Source organism: Cotesia glomerata, linkage group LG2, assembly GCF_020080835.1.
Source record: "Cotesia glomerata isolate CgM1 linkage group LG2, MPM_Cglom_v2.3, whole genome shotgun sequence".
NCBI lineage: Eukaryota > Metazoa > Arthropoda > Insecta > Hymenoptera > Braconidae > Cotesia > Cotesia glomerata.
Window position 1 is genome coordinate 29,302,825 of NC_058159.1, and position 23,922 is coordinate 29,326,746.

Genomic DNA, 23,922 nt, shown 5'->3' on the forward strand with positions numbered 1-23,922 from the left:
ATAACACGTCATTTTATGCCATGCATTTTTTTTGACCTGCAACAACACTTGTTATTTTTTATTGGCTATTAAAGTTTGTTTTAATTTTTTACGGCAGTTTTTATTGAAGTTAATCGTTTGTAATCATACTGTAGTAAGTACCTGATTTTTTAAGTAAATTTAAATTTTATTTTGTTATTAATTCGCTGAAAAAAATTACTTGATTCAAAAATAAAATAATACTATTTTATTTTCGAGTTTTTATTATTGAAAAAGCTGTTTCTCATTAGTAGAGTATAAAATTACCGATAAGCTTTGACTGTAAAAGGTTTCGAATTTACAATACTTTATTTGTTAAAATAAAAAATACCTATCAGATTTCCTCTATTTTTTAATTTAATCGACTGCAATTTTTTTTTTAAAGCGAAACAACAAAATAAAAATAAATGAAGAATTATTCTCACGAAAAATATGTCGAAAAACAGAAAAAAAATATCATTTGAATTATCCCGTAATGCCGGTAAATGTGGTAAAATTTTCAGTAAATGTAAAAAGTATTTTATAACGGATTAAAATGTCCTACCGCTAATGAAAAAAAATGAAAAAATAACCAAAGCGACCTCGATAAAAACCGCGGCATTAAAAACGTAATTCATCGGATTTATACTCAATGTAAAATAATATAATACAAACGGAAGTACAAACATAAACACGCATATGAAATTAGTGTATATTTATGTATTCTCGATTGATTAACCGAGCTAACGTTTCCTCATCCGTCGTCTGGTCGTTATGAAATCGCGGGTGTATTTTCACGACGACACATTACATGCATAGATACTATAGATTCTAGAATGTAGCACACACACGATGAAGGTTGATGTATCCAGGTGCAGCGAAATTGTTTGTGATGTGTGTGATGTGCATAGCATAAAGTTAATTTCCTCTTCGTTATAGCCAGAGACACGCGTTAGATCTATCAGCTCGTACTCAGACCCAGGTACAAGTATAGTGCTGCATTACACAGTCTAACTCTCTGTCAGGGTCTATTTGTTGAACGTTTGCAGCGTATAACCAGTCAATAATGTACGAGTGGCTACATACATATGATATATACACATCTATACATATGTCGCCGCATCTTAGTTAAATTACAGATTACTCATATGCTCTGTGTGCGTCTCACTCGCTATATGCATCGAATTCGTCAAATGCTCTTTACTTAACTTTGCTGTCTATTCATTTTCAATGTGATATTATATGTATCTGCGATTGTACTTTAACGATTAATATTTTTTTTACTCAGCTAGATGCTCTCAAAGTTTTATTAATATAACAGTCAATTAAAATTCATTGAGAGTTCGATCGAGTTTTATTTTTATTGCTTATCAATTTTATTGACTTTTTATTATAACTAGGAAGTGATGGTATTTTTTATTTTATTTTTTTTTTATCTTAACAACACGTCTAATGGCAGAAGTCAATTATGAATTTCACTTCATTAAAAATATACTTTATACACCGAGAAAAATTAATTATACTACCTACTATACAAAAATAGTAACTCCTACTATCTAAAATGGTAATAAAATTAATTAGTAACAAAATTATAGGTGGTATCATTGACAATTGTAATAGTTACTATTAATAATGGTAACGATTACTATCGAAAATAATAATTGTAATTATTATAAATTATAACTGTTACGATCGAAGATGGTAACTGTAACCATCTCAGATTATAAAAATTCTGAAAGAAAAAATAATATAAGTTTACTTAATTAAATCCTTTATTTACATCTATATTTTAGCTAATGTACATTTTTTTCTTTGAAATATTAAAATATTTTTAATTCCCTTCAAAATTTTTTTTTGAAGATTAAAACTTTTTTTTTTAAATTAAAATTTTTTTTTTTTTAATTTGAAATTTATTGAAAATTTTGATTTCTTTAAAATAAAAATTTAAATATAAATTCAATCCGAATTTAATCTCGATTATTACTGATTACCATAATAATAGTAGTAGTTACCATCAGGATGGTAAATACTACACAATTCAGATGGTTTACTGAATTATTTAAATAATATTTACTACTATTGAATTCAGTTAATAGATTTTAACATAACTAGATAATAAACTCTACTATAAAATTTTCTTCGTGTAGTAAACTTTGTATTCTTAATTTGTATTATAAAATAATTAATAAAATTTTATTAATTATTAATCGCTTAAAAGTACTCAGAGTTTTAAAGAATAAATTTTAATATTTTTGTTAATATTTAATTGCAATTTTAATTAGTTTTCTAAGAATTTTTTCTTTAGAAAAAATTTTTAATTTTCAGGTTTTTAAAATCAATATCATTGAATTTTTTATTTGCTGCAAATAAATTATATAGATTATTAATTAAATTAATTATTTTTCATTTGTTATAATTTAATTGTTTTGTCTAGACGAAAGTTATTAAAAAAAAAAATATTAATTATAAATTGAGAATTCATGAAGAAAGATTAAAAATTAAAATCCAAAGCTAAAAACCGTGGCCTAGCGATCCCTAAGTCAATTTAAATCGCAATCAACTAGACGTAAATTTACCATCTTTACGTTACGGTTCGTTATACTCTATCGATTATTGAATAATCAATATCCAACGTAATATTGCTTTTTAATTTGATTTTAAATAAAAAGGTGAGACTTTTTTTGCAGGTAATACTCGCTAAGTAACATTGGCGCTCTACGAAAGAGATTCACGTCACAAAGCCAATCGAGTTAAATCCGCTGTAGCTATAAAAAGACGTTCGGTTAGTTTAGTTATCGTAATTTAGCACATTTCCCCTGACATGGACGTTGGCTTTTACTCACATTCGCGGTTACTAAATTTCGTCTGCTCCATACGCATATTTTGCTTTTCTGTACTAAAATTTACTCTGCTGCACGGAGAAAATTTTATAGTAGAGTTTACTATCTAGTTATGGTAAAATCTATTAACTGAATTTGATAGTAGTAAATATTATTTAAATTATTATGTAAACCATCTGAATTGTAGTAGTTACTATCCTGATGGTAACTACTACTATTATGATGGTAATCAGTAATAATAGCTTTTATTATTTTAACTAGTTACTACTATTATCAAAATCGTAATTCCTAATATAACCTGATGGTTACAGTTACCATCAGTAATAATAATAGCTACTATGTAAGCTAGTAAAAAATATTTAAAAAATTAAAAATTTGCGTTAGCGTGGATGCTTTTCTGAATGAACTAAAAGCAATTGTAGCGCAGTGTAGTAAAAAAAATTTTAATCTTACAAAAAATGTTTAAAAAACATAATTTTCAAAAAATCTAAGATTTTCAAAAAAAATTTTTGAATACAATGAAGCTTTAAACTAATTATTTATCATAATTATCTAATTATTTAAAATGAAATAAACTCATCGACCTGTTCAAGTTATGCATTCTGTTGAAGAAATTCAATGCACAAATTATCAAAACTAACAACCTGCAGTTCCTATGTGACTGCCAAGAATTGCAAACTATAATAGATAAAATTTTGCTTAATTATATAATGATTTTCGTTAAAGGGTACTTTACTTTCTTAACTATTGACATTTATAAGGATATAAGCTCATCCCGATATAACAATCATAACGAGCTTTTATTTGAGTACCCACTCGCATTTTTGATATATTTTTCATATATACATATATATAATATATATAAATATATGAAAAATTGATGTGGGTACTCAAATGAAAGGTCTCGATGAGTATCATGTCGGAGTGAGTTTATATCTGTAAAAATGTCAATAATTCACAAGATATACGTTTATTTATTAATTATGAATCTAGAGATAGAGTATTTTATCTTAATGATATTCTCTTAATAATATAGATGATAGGATTACAATTAATTCAATTATAATGGAACCATTAAATGATGTTTCATTATTTTATCTTGTGAAAAAATATTAATAATTGATAATAATAAGACTTTTTTAGTAACTCAAATCATGGATGATTGCTATTTTGATAATCATAGTCAATCATTCAATAATCAATAACAGCTCTAATATTTGGAAATTTTTATCATATATGGATTTAAACGATTGTGTTATTATTTGTTTTAATATTTTAAAGGAAAAAATGTTCATAACTGAAATATGGATGCAAATAAAAAATTAAATTAAATAAATTTATATTATTTTTTCTTTTAGAATTTTTACAATCTGAGATGGTTACAGTTACCATCTTCGATTATAGCAAATATAATTTTTAATAATTACAATTATCATTTTCGATAGTAATCGTTACCATTATTAATAGTAACTAGTACAATTGTCAATAATAATACCTATTATTTTGTGACTAATTAATTTTATTACCATTTCAGATAGTAGGAGTTAATATTTTCGTATAGTAAATACTATAATTAATTTTTCTCCGTGTGTCTAAATTTTCCTTTGTCTATTGTTGCTTTCATTTAAATTAAAAATTTTTTTTTAAATTCACCCGATAATTGCTAGTAATAAAATGACTAATGAGTAATGACAATAACTAATGAGCAATGAGTCACCTTATGCCCACCACCAATTTCACAAGTACCATCGAGTTTATTATTGCGGAAAACACAATAAATTTATTATTTGCTTGCACATAAATATTATCTCTGGCAATTACTCGAGTACTCATTTATATTCTCTACGTAACAAATAATTGCTGCTTGTTATTTGCCGAGGTCATGATAAATTTGTGTTAATGAAACAATTATTATTGACAATAATTGTGTATAGTGTAGATTGTACGTTTAACATGAAAAATAACATTTTTTAATTTGGAAAAAAAATGAAAAATAAAATGTGCTTTTTTATTTAAAAATTAACTTTTAAATTTTAATAAATAATTTTTTAAAATATTCGATGATTTTTTGAAATATTTATAATAATTTTCAACAACATATGTGATGAATATTTTATTATTAACTCATTCTAAAATTAATCATACTGCTTAGTAAAATTTTCACAGTCTCTAATTCAGTTAACACTTTATAAATAAATTTACCGAGTAATTTTGTGCATTGACTTTAAAAATTTCGGAGGTGATAATTTTCAGCGAAATGATAAGTTGCTAAACATTTTAATAAACAGAAAAAATAAAGATTTATTGAATATAAAATTAAATAAAGTATATTGCTAAGTACATAATATTTAAAATGTTTATCGATGTTGTTATTCTTGTTGAAAATTTTTTATTTTCCATGGATAATAGTTTCTCATGTTATAATTTAATGCAGTAAATATATTTTTTCGTGATCATGAAAACTTGAGTACATTTTCGCAACACTCCATTATCTCTCACCGCGGATAATAAAGACACTTTTATGTAGGTAATATTTTTCACGTCGAGATTATTTTATTTTGTTCTTTGCCTATTGATACTTTTATTTAAAATGTCTATGTCTATATCTAGAAAATAGTGTCGTCGCTGACTACTTTATTGTTGCTACCTTTTTTTTGTAATGTCTACCGATGAAACGTGTAATAAAATAATTCTGATTTTTATTTATTACCACAGATTTATTTTACGAAAGCACAGAGATGAGAGGAAATAACAGCTAATTATCTGACGGTTATGAAAATGAAAAAAATATTACACACAATTTACCGTGGAAACATTAATTAAAGCATAAAACTCTCTCGAGTTAAGCTGTGTACTTATTAATAATACTAATACTGAATAATTTCTGGGAAAAAATTATATAAACACATCCAAGAACACTTTTAGCATCGTCTAGATTTTTTTTCGCTCATCTTCGCTAAAATACAATAGTAGACTCTTAAGTAAACAAATTAGTTCAGAAATAAACTCTCGTAAAATAGAATTTATTCAACGAAGCTGTTTAATTGTAAATAAATTTTATTTTCTTTAAATATCAAACTTTTTATTCTTTCTAATTTTTTTTTTGCAATTCTAAAAAACTCCAAAAATTTTTTAAAATTAATTTTCATTTAATTATCTGTACACTGGTATACAAATTATATTCACAGAAAAAAAGGTTCACTTGAGCCAAGAAAATATTTTTCTTCCTAAATTATTTTCTTGAACAAAAAAAATTTTTTTTTGACAAGAAATTTCACTTTTTCCAACAAAATTAATTCTCTTGCTTTAAGAAATACGTATCTTGATCCAAGAAAATTTATTTAAGTCAAGAAAATCTTCTTTTAAGAAAATTCAGCCTCTTGCTCCAAAAACTTAAATATAAAGATAGAAGTAAATTTCCATTAATATTTTTATTGATTAACATGTCAAATGAGAAGATCAAATAATATTTCATCATTTTTTTTCATTCAATATGTATAATTGCACACTAAAATAATATAAAATGGGTATCAAATATTCAAAAGAAAAATTTTCTCAAGGTGAGAAAATTTTTTTCTCAGCTGAAGTAGGTGGCGCTGCTTCTCTAAAGTATCTAAAAATCTTGATCAAATATAAAAATTTATTGTATCAAGTATTGATGATAATTTGAATTAAGAAAAAATGACTTCCAACGAGAGAAGAATTTAAAGAAAGATTTTTACTTCGGCCAACACAACTTCGGTCTTCCTTCAGAAACCCGAAAATTTTCTTGAGCCAAGAATTTTGTTCTCCAGTCAAGAAATTTTTCTTTCTGTGTTGATTTCTTGAACTAATAAGAGCATAAAAATAAAAAAACTTAAGTAAAAGTAAAAGTAAAGAAAAGGCAAAAAATCTAAATCGGTAACGTTAGCCGAGTGGTCTAAGGCGCATGGCCTATAGAGCACTCGGACTGGTTCACCGGCCAGGCGTGGGTTCGAATCCCAAGCTGGTCTTAGAAACCAGCTTGGTTGAAATTCGACCCTTGCCGCGTAGGTTAAGATTTTCACAACCCAAAAAGACCCCAACGTACCACTCCCAACAGTTAAAGTCGGCGATATGACCACAGCAGTTAAAACCGACTATAAATAATAATTAATGAAAAAAAAAAAAAAAAAAAAAAAATTTCGATCGTAGAGAACTCTCTAATATTTTGCATTATAAGTCATGCAAAAGAAATTTAAATTGTACGTATAATCTAGATCTCCGTAAATCGAAATTTTTCTCTCAGATAAGAAAGATAAAGATAGAGCACGACCTTATACGCAAATAATTACTCATCACGGTTTTTGAGCAGCGTATACAATTATTCTTATCTGAGTTAAAATGAATTTAACATTAATTCTAAATTTATCTCAATGATTGTTTGATTGTAATATTAAATAAATCAAACACTCGTATCAAGTAAATTTCATTCAAAAAAATTGATGACAGATAAAATGAATTACTAAAAATAGATAAAAAAAAAATATTTGAAAAAATTCAACAGTCAAATAAGTAGCTAATGACCCATGAATGCGCATTTTAAAACCCGTTGATTACTGAACCATGAGTGAGAATCAATGAGAATATACGGGAGTATATTTCACTGTGAAAACCGAACGTACAAACGTATAATATCCATACATCTATCTTCTCTTTCATCCTCTTTTTCCCGGTTCGATTACTCTTGTCTGTTCTCGGTTCGCTTTTGTGCTAAGTCTAACGTGTTTTAATACGTGTTGGCAAAACATTCTTAATAATATAATATAATACTGTGTGACTTCATCATAATCATAATTATTAGTATCACACTTAGTAAATAAATATATTATTAAGTATAACAATAAAAGAATTGGAAAAGAGGAAATATGAATTTATTTATCTCTCATCATCCAATTATAAATAAATAAAATAATAATGATAGGAATTAGTTGTCGGAACAGTCACCGCCGGCTGTAAGTAATTACCATAAATTAACGACTTAATGAATTAGAGTAAAGAAAGAGTCTTAGACAGAGATAGCAATAAAATAATAAAGAGTTGAGTTAAATGTGTAAGTATGAATGGTATTGCATAAATAGGAAAGATAACGATAATTGAGGGGAAAAAATAAGATGAGCCGTATAATGAGCTGACCTAAGCATTTTATGTCTAAGTGCTCGACTATATAATCTCGTAAATCCTGCTTGCTTAATCTTGAGCTGATTGCATAAATTGCCTGTTTCTACTGGCGAAATCGGGCGTTGTCTTACGGCCAATTCAATGATTATACTGTGCGCTCGAGCACAACACAACTAAACTCTGTACCTTAACTAGAGGGCGATCTATCTCCGGCAATCTACAATCTACAATATATATATTATCTATTTGTCATTGGTGTTGGTGTACATCGCACCAAACGGAATTTATAATCATTAAAATCTTGGTATCGATCCACGGCTTATGATAGTCAGATACAGGATACAGTAGATACAATACATAATGTCACTGAATATTCAATCACTCGGTATTATCCTATTTATTCACTAATATACGATTTATGGTGTTGGTTATTGCACGGTTTCAATGTAAGCCTCTCTGCGAAGGTTTACGCTCGTTGTGAGATTTTTCGGATATATGCTGTGATAAATGTATGCTAAGTAGATTTTTACTATGATGAGTTATCTATATTATTAAGAAAATAAAAATAGAAAATAAGAAAAACTTTGTGTCCAGGATAGTCACACGAAAAAATCGGTTTTTTGGTGAACTTTAATGTCATTGCAAAGGTCTCGATTTGAATTTGGGCCTTTTCAAGATTTCATATCATTCTCACCGATAGTCAATTTATTATCATAAATATTAAGGCTGCATTCGACAATGCTCTATCTCTAGATACATAATTAAGAAATGACCTTGTATCTTGTGAAATATTGACATTTTTAAAGATATAAGCTCATCCCATTACACTCATCAAGACCTTTCATTTGAGTACCCACATCAATTTTTCATATATTTTATATATTTATATATATGAATATGTGAAAAATATATCAAAATGCATGTGGGTACTCAATTGAAAGCTCTTAATGAGTGTTACATTAAAATGAGCTTATATCTTTAAAAACGTTAATAGTTAAGAAAATACAGGACATTTTAACAAATATCTTGTGAAATATTGACATTTTTAAAGATATAAGCTCATTCCGATGTTACACTCATCAATACCTTTCATTTGAGTACCCACATCAATTTTTCATATATTTTATATATTTATATATATGAATATGTGAAAAATATATCAAAATGCATGTGGGTACTCAAATGAAAACTCTTGATGAGTGTAACATCGGAATGAGCTTATATCTTTAAAAATGTCAATATTTAAGAGAGTACAGTGCAATTTAACAAAAGTCATTATTTAATAAAGCAAAATTTTATTTATTTATAGTTCACAAGTCACGGCAGTCACATAGTGACTGCATGTTTGCTAGTTATTATTATTTTTAATATTAATTTTTTTTTTTTTTTAATATAACAAATTTAAAATTTACCAATCTTGTACATTATATAAATTCTAATGATGATGATTGATGATTATTATTATTCACGAGTAAGACACTTTAATAAATATGATTTACGTTGCAGTAATTAAATTTTTATTCTTATTTTCAGTCGCTAGTTAAAGTGAATTCTGACGAATCGTGATAAGAATCTGTTGATTCATTTTTTAATTTTGGGCAGCTCGGGGCTGTAAAGTGGATAAGATATGAATTATGCTTTTAAATTAAAATTAATATCAGCCATTAATGACCAGTAAAACTTCAGACTGCATTAATCACAAATAATGAGTTTCTAAAACTGTGAGATTTTATTCTCCAGATATTTCTTAAGTAAATTTCAGAATTAAGATTATCATTTTTTGAATATGTATTTTTCCTTGATATTTACAAGGAAAATAAATATTTATCTGTAATAACAATCAGTCATTTTAATTATATACAACAAAAAAAAACACACTTGTAATAATATTTAATTGAAATGTAATTATTTAAGCAATTTATTATATAGAATGTATTTAATTTAACCGACGAAGTAAAGTAATTATATTTTAAGAGACTAAGTAACAAATAATCATCAAAATTTCTCAAAGTCATTATGTTATTCATAATTCGTATTAGCGGTGATTAAATTTTGCATTACCGCACAATTATCTTGTGGCTCTAGAGAGTTTAGTCGAGAGGTTAGTTCTAATTTACGACTAAGTAATTATTGAACTAATTTCACTTAAAAATTTCCATAAAAAAAATCCAAGTCGACGAATTACAATAAAGTACACTGATAGAAGAATTTATTTATATCAAAAAATATTTGTTAATAGTTAACAAACCATTTATTAGAGACGACTTTTTAGTATTAAACAAATATTTCTTAGTATTTAAAATGATTTGTTTGTATTTAATAAATCTGATATTCATTTATTAAATACGCGGAAAAAAGAAAACTCGAAAAATTACAGTATAAAATGTAAAATCGCTCCCGTCGTAATCAGAACAAGAAAAATTACAGTTTGAAATAACATTTTTCTAAATTGAATTTTTTAATTTAATATTCAGAGCTTTCAATGTAAATATTACATTCTACAATGTAATTCTTATAAAATCTGTAATAATTATAATCTAAAACTGTAATTTTTCCAGTTTTCATCACAAAGCGCCACGTTGTATTATATACTGTAATTTTTCGAGTTTTCTTTTTCCCGTGTATTAATAAATCTTTTTAAATACTAAGAAATATTTGTTAAGAACTAAAAAATGGTCTCTAATAAATGACTTGTTAAATATTAACAAATATTTTTAACTATAAACAAATCCTTCTATCAGTGTAGTGTGGATTTAAAATATTTAATCCCTCAACAAAATTAAAAAATCTTATTCAACCAAAATCAATTGGTGTTGTAGAATTAAACATGAAGTATTGTGTAGTGAAGGGATTAATGTCATTGACCATGACCAACGCAATTGAAATTTATTCCTCGAGGGTTATTTATGTATTCGGAATAGTGACAAGCCTTTCGTCAAAACGTTTTATTATGTTTACTATAATAATAACCAGACAGATAACTATCGCTAAATGATGAAAAATGCCCGAAGCATTTGCATATTAATGAACGAACACTCGGAACAATATTTAGCATTTGTAGACACGGATCTAACTTTTAGCTTAAAATTCTTACTTCGAAAATCATTTAAAACTGGTCTATTTTACATATATTAAATATGAAATTTACCTTTTACTAACGATAAAAATAAGAGCAAGAATATTTACCCACGTGTTTTCTCTCATTATAAATTTAATCTACTCCAAAAATCAATGTACGCATAGAGCTAAATATATATATATGTGTGTGTATAATAATTGTAACGTTATCTTATTGACATAACATCAACATAAATATGTATATTGAGCTTAAGAAACGTTTAAATAAAATATAAGTTTATGAATATTTATAAACACAAATGTAAATAAAAAATAAAATATAATTAATAGATTTAAAATTTCTCAAAGCTTACGCTGTCAGAGCATGTTGCCGACACCTGACGACAATAAGTCAACTTCATTCTTTTTTTATCTTTAAATATAAATGTATTTAACACATTTACATGCAGTGTAGAACAAAACGCCCACACCGGGTGTAGAATTTTATTGTATAACATTTTTTTTTAGGTTATATGTAATGTTTCGAAGATTATAACAGAGTTTGTTAACACCCGGGAGATAAATTTTATCCATAAATAAATCAAGTTTAATTTCTTTTTGGTCGGTTCTTCCGGTTTTAAATTCTATCAAGTTAATCCAATCTAAAAATATTAGTTTGATGGAAATGGAAACTGAAAAAAATAAGGAGGAGAGAGAAAAAGAGCGACATCTATCTCGTGGAAGAGAGAACGAAAGTTTGAGTTTAATGGACCCTTAAAAGAAGTTTGAGATAAAAATAAATAATAACATAAAGTTATTATAGGAAACATCATCTTCTTACCCGAGCGACAGCAACAGCCACACTATTAAACTATACTGTCGAATATTCTTTGACATTATCTTAATAATTTTAATCTACTGCTTGCAACTATTATGTTTTACTTTCAACTCTTTGCTCTCAACTCTTGCTAACAATGTTTCTCAAAGTTTAAGCACCAATTTTAGTTTAACTAAGTGCGATGAACTATCGGAAAGTTCACTCACTTTGTCTGGTGTCTAGTTTCCAATGAAAGCTATTTGTTATGTTCAAGGCCTTTAATTTTAAGTTTCGTGTCTAAGACTCAACTCTTACTTAGTCGCGGGTCGAACAAAAGGTGCCGGAACCTTTACTGCCGCTCGATACTGTTAAATTATTGTTTTGATTATTTAAATTTAAGAGGTAACTTGTATTGATATTATCGTGACTTTAAATTGCGAAACAAAGTGACTGACATTTGGGTTGTGCAATCGAGGAAAAAATCAGACAACTGATCGGCAACCGACCGATTTACCAAGAAATTTATTTCATAAATAAATTTTTATTTTATTTATTTCAGTTCCTTGGTATTATAGGAGGAATAGGAGGAATAATATTAAACGGAGGCAAGATAAAAATTGTTGAAGCAAACCATTGAGGACAAATTGCATTTGATTTTTTTACCCACAGTAGTTCTCTAATCAGTAAATCCCTCGAGTAAAAGAAATGCATGATGAAAGAACGGAAAAACGTGGATTCTCCGATCTATAAGTTATATCTCTAATGTAAAAAGTAACTTTGCTACAGCAATCGAGGAAAAAAGGCTCCTGAGAACGCGCTGCATTTCTACGTTTACTTTTTTATAGGAAAAAAATTATTAGAAAAAAGTATATACGCTTTTTTGGTACTGAAATAATTAACTTTTGATTATCTAAGTGTTGGATTGAAAATTTATAGGTGGATTTATTTTTTATTTTGAAAGGATTCTTTTGTTATTAAATTAATTTATATATATGTACTAATAAATTGAGAGCCGGTTTTTTTGTCCGGTTTTACTGCGAAAACTACTGAACTGATCGGAATAACAGTAATACCATAAGATCCAGCGTGTTTCGGAGAAGTTTTTAGTATATGATATGTTGGTGATTACTTATCCGGAGCCTATATTCTTTTGACTTAAAAATAATGAACTTTTATTGTAACTAAATTTATTCTATTCGATTGTCATTTGTTTAAAATAAATTTTTTAATTCTATTGGTTATGTTTATATACTAGGCAGATTTCTTCACTTATGAGACCTGCAATTTCTGTAACTGAAACTTTCAATGCTCATTACAAATTTTTTTTTTCATATCAATTATTATTAATTTTTGTAAGAAAGACACGGGAATGTTATAATGATTGCACATTGAAAGTTACAATGAATATTAGCTAGAATAATTATATGGATAAAAGGTGCATGCCAATTGGATGGAATTGGGAATCTGTGCAAGACAAAACAATACTCTAATTAAATTTCAAGTCTAGATCTAAAAATGCAATTCTATAAAGCGCCCAGCGGAGTGGGCGAGTAACAGCTAGTAAATAATAAATAGTAGAATAAGGAATAGAAAATGCGTAGTTTCTTTAGAAAATTTCGGTGAATAATATTTGTAGAATAGATACAGTCAACGCTCTCTGTATTTGACTCACCCGTACAGGACCATTTTCTGTATTTGACTCGTCCTTGTCCTTAAAAGCTGTGTAAAATCGTCAAATACAGAGGAAGAATGTGGTCAAATACAGAGAGGTCCAATACAGAGAGCGTCGACTGTAAAAATAACAAAAGAACTAAAAAGAAACGTCATTGCTAGAAGAAACTAGATTGAGTCATGAGTTGAATCTTGAAATATGACTTTGCTACCGATTGTTGGATTACTTTTGCTTTTATGAGTCAAAAAGTTTATATTTCCCTTAAAAAATAATATTTCATTTTTTTTTACGCTTAAAAAACTTTTGATTTTAATTTTCATTAAAATTTATTCAGATTTTAGACTTTTATATATTTTTAAAAATATTCGAAGGCAGTAAGCATAAACTTACCATGAATGTTTGAAGAATAAAAGATTTTATACTTTTATGCATTCACTGAAAGTTAGTTAAGCTCTAAAAGGCTAACTTTTGCTTTTATTATTTTAAAAAGTACTATTACGGCCATTTAGAAGTAATAAATGACCGTCGAATGTCGCTATATTTTTAGTTTGAATATTCTGTGTAACATCAATAAGCTTAAGTTCAAAAGAAATGATAAAAAATTTGATTAAAAATTATTTTTTCTCTATAATTGATTATAAATAAATTTTTAATTAAAAAACAAAGAACCTCAGGGATTTAAATTGATATTCTGCATGATCTTATAAAATTAGCATACAACAAAAATAAAAAAGTTTGAAACGGATATTCAAAAGAAAGAAAGTATACCTGAAAGCTGACAAGTTTTATGATAAGATATCTACCGGAGGAAAAATTTGAAAACTCATTCAGCCCGCAGCTAAATGAAGATATTTCAGCCTCATTTCCATGCACCTTTTATGATTGCCCGAGGTAACATAAAGACCGTCTAGTTCAACAATATATAGTGTATAGACCTACAGTAATATTAGTAGTAGTAGTAGTAGCAGCAGTAGAAGTAGTTGAAGAAGGAGTCTAGTCTTGCCGCAGTCTCGAGGATAAAAAAATAAGAACTCTTCTACTCGGAGTGTTTAGTTAACATGCCACAAAAAAGATTCGGCGGTTCTGAATCTCAAGTACTTAACTCGGATTTAGTATTAAGACTTTGGACATTATAGACATCAATCTAAACGACTTTTGCAGAAGCATAGAAGGTATAAAATGGCTTATATCCATGGCATCGCATCGTGCCTTACCTTCTATTCACCAGAAAGTTACTGGAAAGTCGCCCATCGCTTATAGACAACCACATACTCGAATCCACTCCTATCCTCTCGGCTCTATATGGGCGCGAGAAGAGAATTTCAATCGATTAAACTATTTTTTAACTCTATTTTCTCTTTACTTCCTCCTCATTATTCTCTTTTTCCAATCTCTTAGCCATTGTTTTACTTTATTTTTCTTTCACTTAAATTATACCTTTCCAGCGAAATCTTCCAACAGTTTTACTAAAATAGATACATTTTTGTTCTTCCATGCAAATAAATCACGGTGATAAAAAAAAAATTCAACTCATACTGTGTGTAGTAAAATTAAAAAATTCTTAAGCCAGCAAATACTTAGCCACCCACTGGAATATTTAAATCATATGTATGAATTTTATATATTTTCTCCATGATGTGTTGCGGAATTCACGGAATTTAAGCTATTTTTCTATTCGACCTTATTTCGATTTTAAAAAACCTTTTTCACTCGACGAAACACAAAACGAATTCCGCAACAAAAAATCACCTCCTCTGCTCTTACTACACCAAACAACCTATGTAACTAAGCGCAGAAAACGTAAATCGCAATTCAGGTATAGTACAAAGCTTCACAGCTGGAATACCAATAAAAAAAATATAAACTAAAAAACAAAACGTAAAAAAAACACTTACACATAAAATCACTCTTTTGTTCCGTTTTTATGAAAAAAATTCTACTGCGCTTCTCTACTGCGGTATGTACGCGAATATGAGTAATAATACCAAAATGTATAAAAATCGAAAAGCGTACAGTACCTCATAAGTATTTTTAATCATAAAATTTAATCAGGCGGGTTTAATATTTCAAATCGAAATGAAATTTAAATCAACCGCTGTTTTGTTCCGTGGAAATATGTTCGTTGGTTTTAACGATAATGTGTTTACAACCTCGATTTTCGAAGTGATATTTAATAGTGTTATATTTTTTACAATTTAAATCTAATATCAAGGAAGAATCTAGTCATTTGATCAAGTCCTTTGAAAGATATCGTGTTTACTGTGATGTACTCTGGTGAACATTAATGAAAAGCTTTTTTGCAATGGTATTTATTTTGAATCAAGGGAAAATGAGCTTCGTTGATCATTAAAAATTCACTTTGTGAAAACGGAGAGCATTGACGTTTTTTGCATTTGCAGTAGGATGTATGGGCGGATCTTTACCCAATTACTTTGACGTTTGAGAAAATCTAATCAGCTGTTAAGTTTGAAAACCTTAATTAATCGAATGTTGGGTTTAGTCTTTTGAGAAAAATAATTGGAATATTTTTTCAGTGAACAAAAATGTAGGTAATGGTAAACTATTACCATGTTACATAGTAACGGAAATTTATGTGAGAACCCTGTGTAAATTTGATAATCAAAATCATAGAAATTGTGATTAAAATATGAGCAATCACTCATTCTATGCGGAATTAAATAAAAAACATAACCAAAATAAAAAATCTCAGTTTTTCGTAAATATCTCAATAACTATTGTTGATATCAAAAATCGGAAAAAAGATCCTTAAAGAGGAGGAAATTTCTAAAAAATAGTCTCGGCTCCCGGAATTCTAGCTTGAAAAACAATAATTTTTATTTAATGTTGAAAATAGAGTTCTGCGGGACTTTTGTCACACGGCCGCGCCGATGCTAAAATACGACGGCAGCTACGCGAAACCCTATTTTCAACAATAAAAAAAAATTATTGTTTTTTAAGCTAGAGTTCAGGGAGTCGAGACTTTTTTTTAGAAATTTCCTCCTCTTTAAGGAACTTTTTTCCGATTTTTGATATAATAAATTAAAATTTTCATCAAAAAAATAAAAAAACAACAACATTATTTTCAGAATTTAATTCTGCATCGAATGAGTGATTTTTCATATTTTTATCACAATTTCTAAGATTTTTATTAGCAAATTTACTATTTTAAGTTCTATTCTTTTCTCTCCGTGTATGAATTTAAAAGTTCAACTTATATACATTTTTTTATGAATTAAAATTTATTTAGTAAAAAAGCCATTTAGAAAAATTCTTTAACTTTGAACTATTGAAAAAATAAATTTATCAAAAAATTGTAAGATACGTTTTTTGTAGAACCTTCAATTCCTACCATAATATTTATCATGCTAGCTGATAAGTTATTTGTTAACCAAGATAAAAAATTCCAAAGTTTAAAAATATTTTTCTCCTGTTATTAAAATGAAAAATAGCAAAATTTTTCAAAAATTGCGTCATAAATATACAATGTTTTAATTTCTACGAAATCTTCGATAAACATTGAATAAATAAAATTTATATAAATTGAACCTTGAGAATATTTATCTACAAACAATTTAAAAAAATATATATTTGTAAATAATAAATAACAGCTATTTAAAAAGAGATAAAAGACAAAACGGACATTAGGTTTTGGTACCGTTGCTGTTATAAAATAATAACAGTAAAAAATAACAATTTTTTTTACGGTATATTATATATTATATGTTCCAGCTGAAATGACAATAGATAAATTCAATGCACAATGGAGGTAAGTATAAAGTGCAGAGCCAACAATTACATTAGTAGTGTTGTTTTTTGATCATACCGCGATTCCCGGCAGATGAAACTTCCACACTCACAAATTTATATATCTTAACATCAACTAAACGTGAGTGTATGTTTGTATACGCTTTCAAAGCGGAGACTATGACATTTTCTTGGTTTTATAAAGATACACGTGATCGCCGTACCGTCAAGGTAAACGAGTGATATTTTAAAAAACGTCCGTGCGAGGACTCATGCACACGATAAAGGAAAACTTAATGCATGAACTCGAAGCTATGTGTCTGATAATACATTATTTATAATCTTATTCTATAATATATAATATTTAAGATACTGTACTAATATCGACTATAAATAAAATTGATAACTATTATTGCGTGGTTTTTTTATTATTCTTTTTTTCTTTTATTAACATAACTCCAATATCCATTCAGTAGTATTTTAATCAACTTAACGTCGCTTTTATTCATGATAAAATTTTTACACGCCAATGAATCGCGCTGATTGACGCTTCATTTTTGATTGTTTAATAAAAAATATATCCGTATTTTTTTTATTGACCATTTAGGTGGTAAGTTTATTAAATTTTAAAAAGTCCGATTAATATCAAGCTCCGATGAAATAAAAAGTGTTTTATATTTCAAAAGTTGATTATAATCGGGTGGGTTTTTAAAAGTTTAGTATATAATTTATTGTCTTTAAAAAATAAATAGATTTTTTCGGATTTTACATTTTGCCGGATAAAAAATTGTTATGGATTTATTTTTATATTGTATAAAACTTATTCGGCTCATTCACACCGTCGGGATTACCGTGAATTTAAAATATAAAATATTTTTATCTCGAAACGCAGTATGAAATAAAAAAAAATATATAGATGTGAATTTTTTTATTGTTGAACTCGAAAATATGAATTTATTGAATATTATCGGAGATTAGATTCTCCCAAGCGCCGTATAATAGAAAATACTTAACATTCTGACGTTTGATATTCATACTAATATATATAATGTAAAATATAAGTATGAGTTGGAGGTTATTGTTGAGTCGAGATTACGCATCACGAAATCGAACGTTTGAGTAAAGTTTATCTGATTTAATATGAAATGAGACTTTGATCTCTGTTGATATCTATGTAAATGTTATGCGTAATATAGTAAGTGGTACAAATTGAAAAAATATTATTTATAATAAAAATATTTAAATAAATTAGTAATGTTAATTTTTTCCCAGCGAGTTCAAATTGTTATCCGTATTTAAATGTTGTGCAAACATTTTGACGTCTGACTAGACAGGAATCCCGCCGGGAGAATGAGAAGTTTAATGAAATCATTTAAAACTGAATATATGTATGGATTATATTATATATTACGTATTATATTCTGATATATATTAATAATAAATTATAAAAGACAGTTTTTAATCTTTTCAATTTATCATAACTCATTACTAAAATTGATTTTCATTCGGACTTTTTTTTGTAATACAGAAAAAGCGAGGTGATTCCCTTTTCGTAATTATGCATAACAAAACGATTAATGTTTTTTTCCGTGTAAAATAAATTAACAAAAAAATATCAAAAGATTGATGAGTTTTTACATAAAACTATTTTACATTTTTAGTGACAAAAAAAAAAGTATTTTTGCATTAATTTAAACTTTAATATTTATTTTAATATTTAATTAAACTTTATAACGATTACACGGAGAAAATTTTATAGTAGAGTTTACTATCTAGTTATGGTAAAATCTATTAACTGAATTCGATAGTAGTAAATATTATTTAAATAATTATGTAAACCACCTGAATTGTAGTAGTTACCATCATATATGTATATGTATATATATATATATATGAAAAATTGATGTGGGTACTCAAATGAAAGGTCTCGATGAGTATAATGTCGGAGTGAACTTATATCTGTAAAAATGTCAATAATTCACAAGATATAAGGTCATTTATTAATTATGAATCTAGAGATAGAGTATTTTCTCTTAATGATATTCTCTTAATAATATAGATGATAGGATTGCAATTAATTCAATTATAATGGAACCATCAAATGATGTTTCATTATTTTATCTTGTGAAAAAATATTAATAATTGATGATAATAATAAGACTTTTTTAGTAATCCAAATCTTGGATGATTGCTATTTTGATAATCATAGTCAATCATTCAATAATCAATAACAGCTCTAATATTTGGAAATTTCTATCATATATGGATTTAAACGATTGTTTTATTATTTGTTTTAATATTTTAAAGGAAAAAATGTTCATAACTAAAATATGGATGCAAATAAAGAATTAAATTAAATAAATTTATATTATTTTTTCTTTCAGAATTTTTACAATCTGAGATGGTTACAGTTACCATCTTCGATTATAGCAGTTATAATTTTTAATAATTGCAATTATCATTTTCGATAGTAATCGTTACCATTATTAATAGTAACTAGTACAATTGTCAATGATAACACCTATTATTTTGTGACTAATTAATTTTATTACCATTTCAGATAGTAAGAGTTAATATTTTCGTATAGTAAATACTACTATTAATTTTTCTCCGTGTACCAGTCCTATTTTCTCTTTCTTGTTAATTTTATTTGTTTATTTATATTTTCCTAGTATGTTTTCAATCGCTATTTCGTAGTTATTTTATTTTATTTTACAAATACAAGCGATGGTTTAAACATTTTTGAGCATTAAAATTTTTGAGTAAACATTTCTCATTGAGAATGCGCTACTTTTATTTTTTTTTGCTTTTAATTTACTCGAGTAAATAAATAATATTTTTTATCGGATCAAATTTTATTGAAAAATTTTATAATATTATAATTTTAAATTTTTATAATTTAAGATATTTTTTATTGAAAAAATTTCAATTAAACAATCAAAAAAAAAATTTCACATGTAAAAAACTTGAAAAACGATAAATGCAATTTTTTAGAAATATCTTTTTAGTTGTAATTTAACTAATAAAAAAAATCAAAAATTTTTTGACGTCTGCTAACTCCAGATGTATTATAAATTAGCAGACATTCAACAATTTTTTTGACTTTTTTTATTAATTAAATTAAAACTAAAAATAATTTTTAAAAAATTGCACATCTAGTTTTTTAAATTTTCTACATGCGAAATTTCCTCTTTTAATTTTTTTAAAAATAAATTACAGAAATTTTCAGATGTCGGCTAACTTAATTTTCATTAACTTCAGTGTCATAAACATTTTCTAAATAAAAAATAATTTTTTTATTCAATTAAATATTTCAAAGAATTACTTTCACTTTCAATATGACTTTAAAATCTTTTCCATGGTCATAACCTTCAGAGTATAATATTAAAAATAAATACAAACGGAGTAATTACACCTTGAATCATAAAAAAATAAATAATAAAAGAAAAAATTCAATTGATGTATAATTGAATAACTTTAAAAATAGAAACTAATTTTTAAGTAGAAAACATCCGATAATTTCTCAATAAAAATTATTAAAAAATTTCTTTTTATTATTATAATAAATCTTTAATAAATTAATACCCCCCCCCCTCTCCAAAATAAAAACCAAGAAATACCTGATGTCGATAATGAAATCCATGCTCCGAAGCAACTTGTTGTGCAACAGCAGGACCACCGTAAATCTCAGCAATCCACTGATTGGAGTAAGCCCTAGTGCCGTTGTCAACAGTCACTAGCAACAATAAGCCCACACTTACTATCCATTTATTTAAATTAAAAATATTACACATGATCGAACACTTTCACTGCTCAATACTCGTAATCGAAACACTTGTTATTGATCACAGAGAATCCAGAGCCGCGAAAAAAAATAAATAAACAATAAATAAACAAACAATTATATTAAAAACAAAAAATATATATTATCCTCGCCAAAAAGTCCCCGCTGCTCGTCATCCCGTCATCAGATAAAATAAAAATAATGCATCGAATTACGTATTTATATTTATATTAATTGTATTATATGTATAAAACCTGATAGCAGTCGAGTGGCAACACGTGGCCACTTATACTTTCATATTACGATTGACGTAATGTTACCACGAGCTCGTCAATGGAACAACTGAAACGCCGCTCTTCGTTTAAGCTGTTAAGTTAAGTAGTTACTTGTATGGGTCACGCACACGTCGTGTCGCCAGTGGCGACTCTTCAGATAATATTCGATATATATATATATAAATATATATCGTAATATACTCCTATCAACTTTAACTGCAACTGTCCACTTTTCAATGAAACTTATCGCAATGTTTATACTTCTTCATTAATTTAATTTTAATTGTGTTTTTAAAAATAAAAAATCTCGTAGAATTTTGAATTTATGAATTCTTGGTTCGGGTCCACACGTGGTCGCTGAATGTTGAACACTAAATAAACCTAAGGCAACCTTTCTTTAGGTCCCTTGAAAACTCAGGCCCATTATACAAATTTCGACATGCCTGAAGACATTAAATAAACGTTTGGTTCTAACAAGAAACTTCTACAAGGTGCCTACACGTATACCTGCCACTCGGACTTAGAATTAGACTCTACTCCCGCATGCTTTCCCTCCATCGTAAATTTAGGACTCAGTATAATACTTATAGTCAAGATTCGAGTGTGCTCCGATCCAGATCCAATAACTAAACTGACCAGCGAAGTCGTAAACCATTAAATGAAACTATAAAGTGTGACGCAAAAAATATGAAGCTGATATTAATCAAAGTTGCAGACCAGTAGCTGCACTTGAGCTACTCGTTACTCGCGAGCAATAAGACTTAATCTCCAGAAACTATCAAAGTACTCGATAGTTCTTCAATTTTCTTCAGTGTCTTCTACTTGAAGAAAGATAGCTATAAATGAGATGAAGGTATCGATGTCGATGTAAATTTTAACCCAAACTCCTGGACCACGTTGACCGTTTATGGAGCATAAACTCAAACGGAATTAATGGAAAATTCAAATTCGAGTTGAATGTACAGTTAAATTTATTCTCTTTTTTCCCTTTTTGTTACACTCGCCCAATTTTCCGAGATCCCTTGTACTCGGTTGGCAAAAGGACTACGTCCCCTTGCTCTGGCAGATCCAGTCCCGCCGAGGGAGGGAACTGAGAAGGAAAGAAGGAGGATTTCCTGGGTATTGAAACATCTAGGAAAAAGGCATTTTACTGTAGTAAGCTAGAGAATATAGGGAGCGGTCACAATTCCCTTTGCGCTTGGGAAATAAAAACTCTTCTGAACTCCTAGACTCGACAATATTTTTTGATATTCACTTCAGTTGTAAGCTTCTTTATATTGTTGTTATTATAATTTTTTTGTTATTATTATTGGAATAAAGAGTGTTGTTTTTGAATTTAATTAAGTAAATTAGAATTAAATTTGGGGATAGTTAAAGTCATTATTGAGTCACGCGCGTGCAGAAAGAGCTTGATCGGCGTATTGCAATCGGTCATTTTTTATTACTTAATAATCATTGACCGCAAGTTTGACTTAGTGTCCGGTGGCGAACACTTGAAATTAATCCTCTTGACTCTTGGTGCATGTGTATTTAATATGATATGGGTGTTGTAAGACCCGTTTGATCTCCTCACGGAATTATTATATTAGTCGTGGACCGCGTGTGGTGGATACTTTATCTCCCTCGTACTGAGAAACTGAAAATTATACCGCAAATATTATTTTATGCATCTTGAGTCTGCACGGAAAAAAAAATTTCGTTCTGGTAACGTAACTGTAGAGTTACCACAACTATACACAGTTTACTGTTCTTTGTAGAGTTACAGTAACAAAATGTTATTTAGTTTTGATAACTCAATGTTGTTGAGCTCTCAGAGCTCTACGGGATTGTTCTCAGAGCCAAACGGTATAGTTGGGAGCGCTCTACGTTTCGCAGTAGTGGAGTGCGCTGACATATTTCATAACTTTCTAAAATGACAAACAGAATTATTTTGTTACTCATCCATATTATTAAAAATATATGAGAACAATTAAGTTTCCAGTTTATTTATTTAAGGAAATAGGTTTTTTTTTGTCAAATTGAATTTCGTTAGAACAGTTTTGTATTTATGGTTTTTCAAGGTTCATTTGCAGAGACTGTTAATTTAATTTATTAGTTGAATATATTGTGATAAATAATAAGTTATCGGAAGACATTAAAAAGACCCCATTTAACACAAAATAAAATTTGTTTTCGTTTATTTATTTTTTCTTGTGCATATACGGTAGTGATTTTATGTCCAATATTTATTGATATAATTAAGAAAATAAGATAAATTTGTGACGACCGTATTTTTATTTTACAAATAATTTTTATTTGTAATATAAGTTCTAATATTATTTTATTTATATTATAATACTATTCTTATTTGTCATATACAATTATTGTTGGCAATATAAATTCGTTCTGCCGCATTTATTTATTAAATTATAATTTAATTGATAATTATCAATGCTAAATGGTAAAAAAAAATTACTAAGCAGACTTCCAAAAATTTTTTATAGTCTCAGAACGATCCTGTAGAGTTGTGAGAGGTAAATAACGTTTAGCTCTCAGAGCTCAACGATGTAGAGTTGCAGGAGCCAAACGGTATTGTTACTATAAGAATACGTTAACCT

At 27.5% G+C, this 23,922-nt stretch overlaps 1 protein-coding gene across 3 annotated transcripts in view; it reads right to left on the reverse strand.

The window, feature by feature from the left end:
- LOC123259514 (furin-like protease 1, isoforms 1/1-X/2) overlaps nt 1-23,922 on the reverse strand; it is a 117,046-nt gene that overhangs the window by 87,782 nt on the left and 5,342 nt on the right. For all 3 annotated transcript variants that reach the window (XM_044720067.1, XM_044720068.1, XM_044720069.1), the window contains exon 2: nt 20,887-22,961. In XM_044720067.1, the coding sequence (XP_044576002.1) occupies nt 20,887-21,060 (174 nt within the window). In that variant the 5' untranslated portion in view covers nt 21,061-22,961. The remainder of the gene's footprint in view (nt 1-20,886; nt 22,962-23,922) is intronic.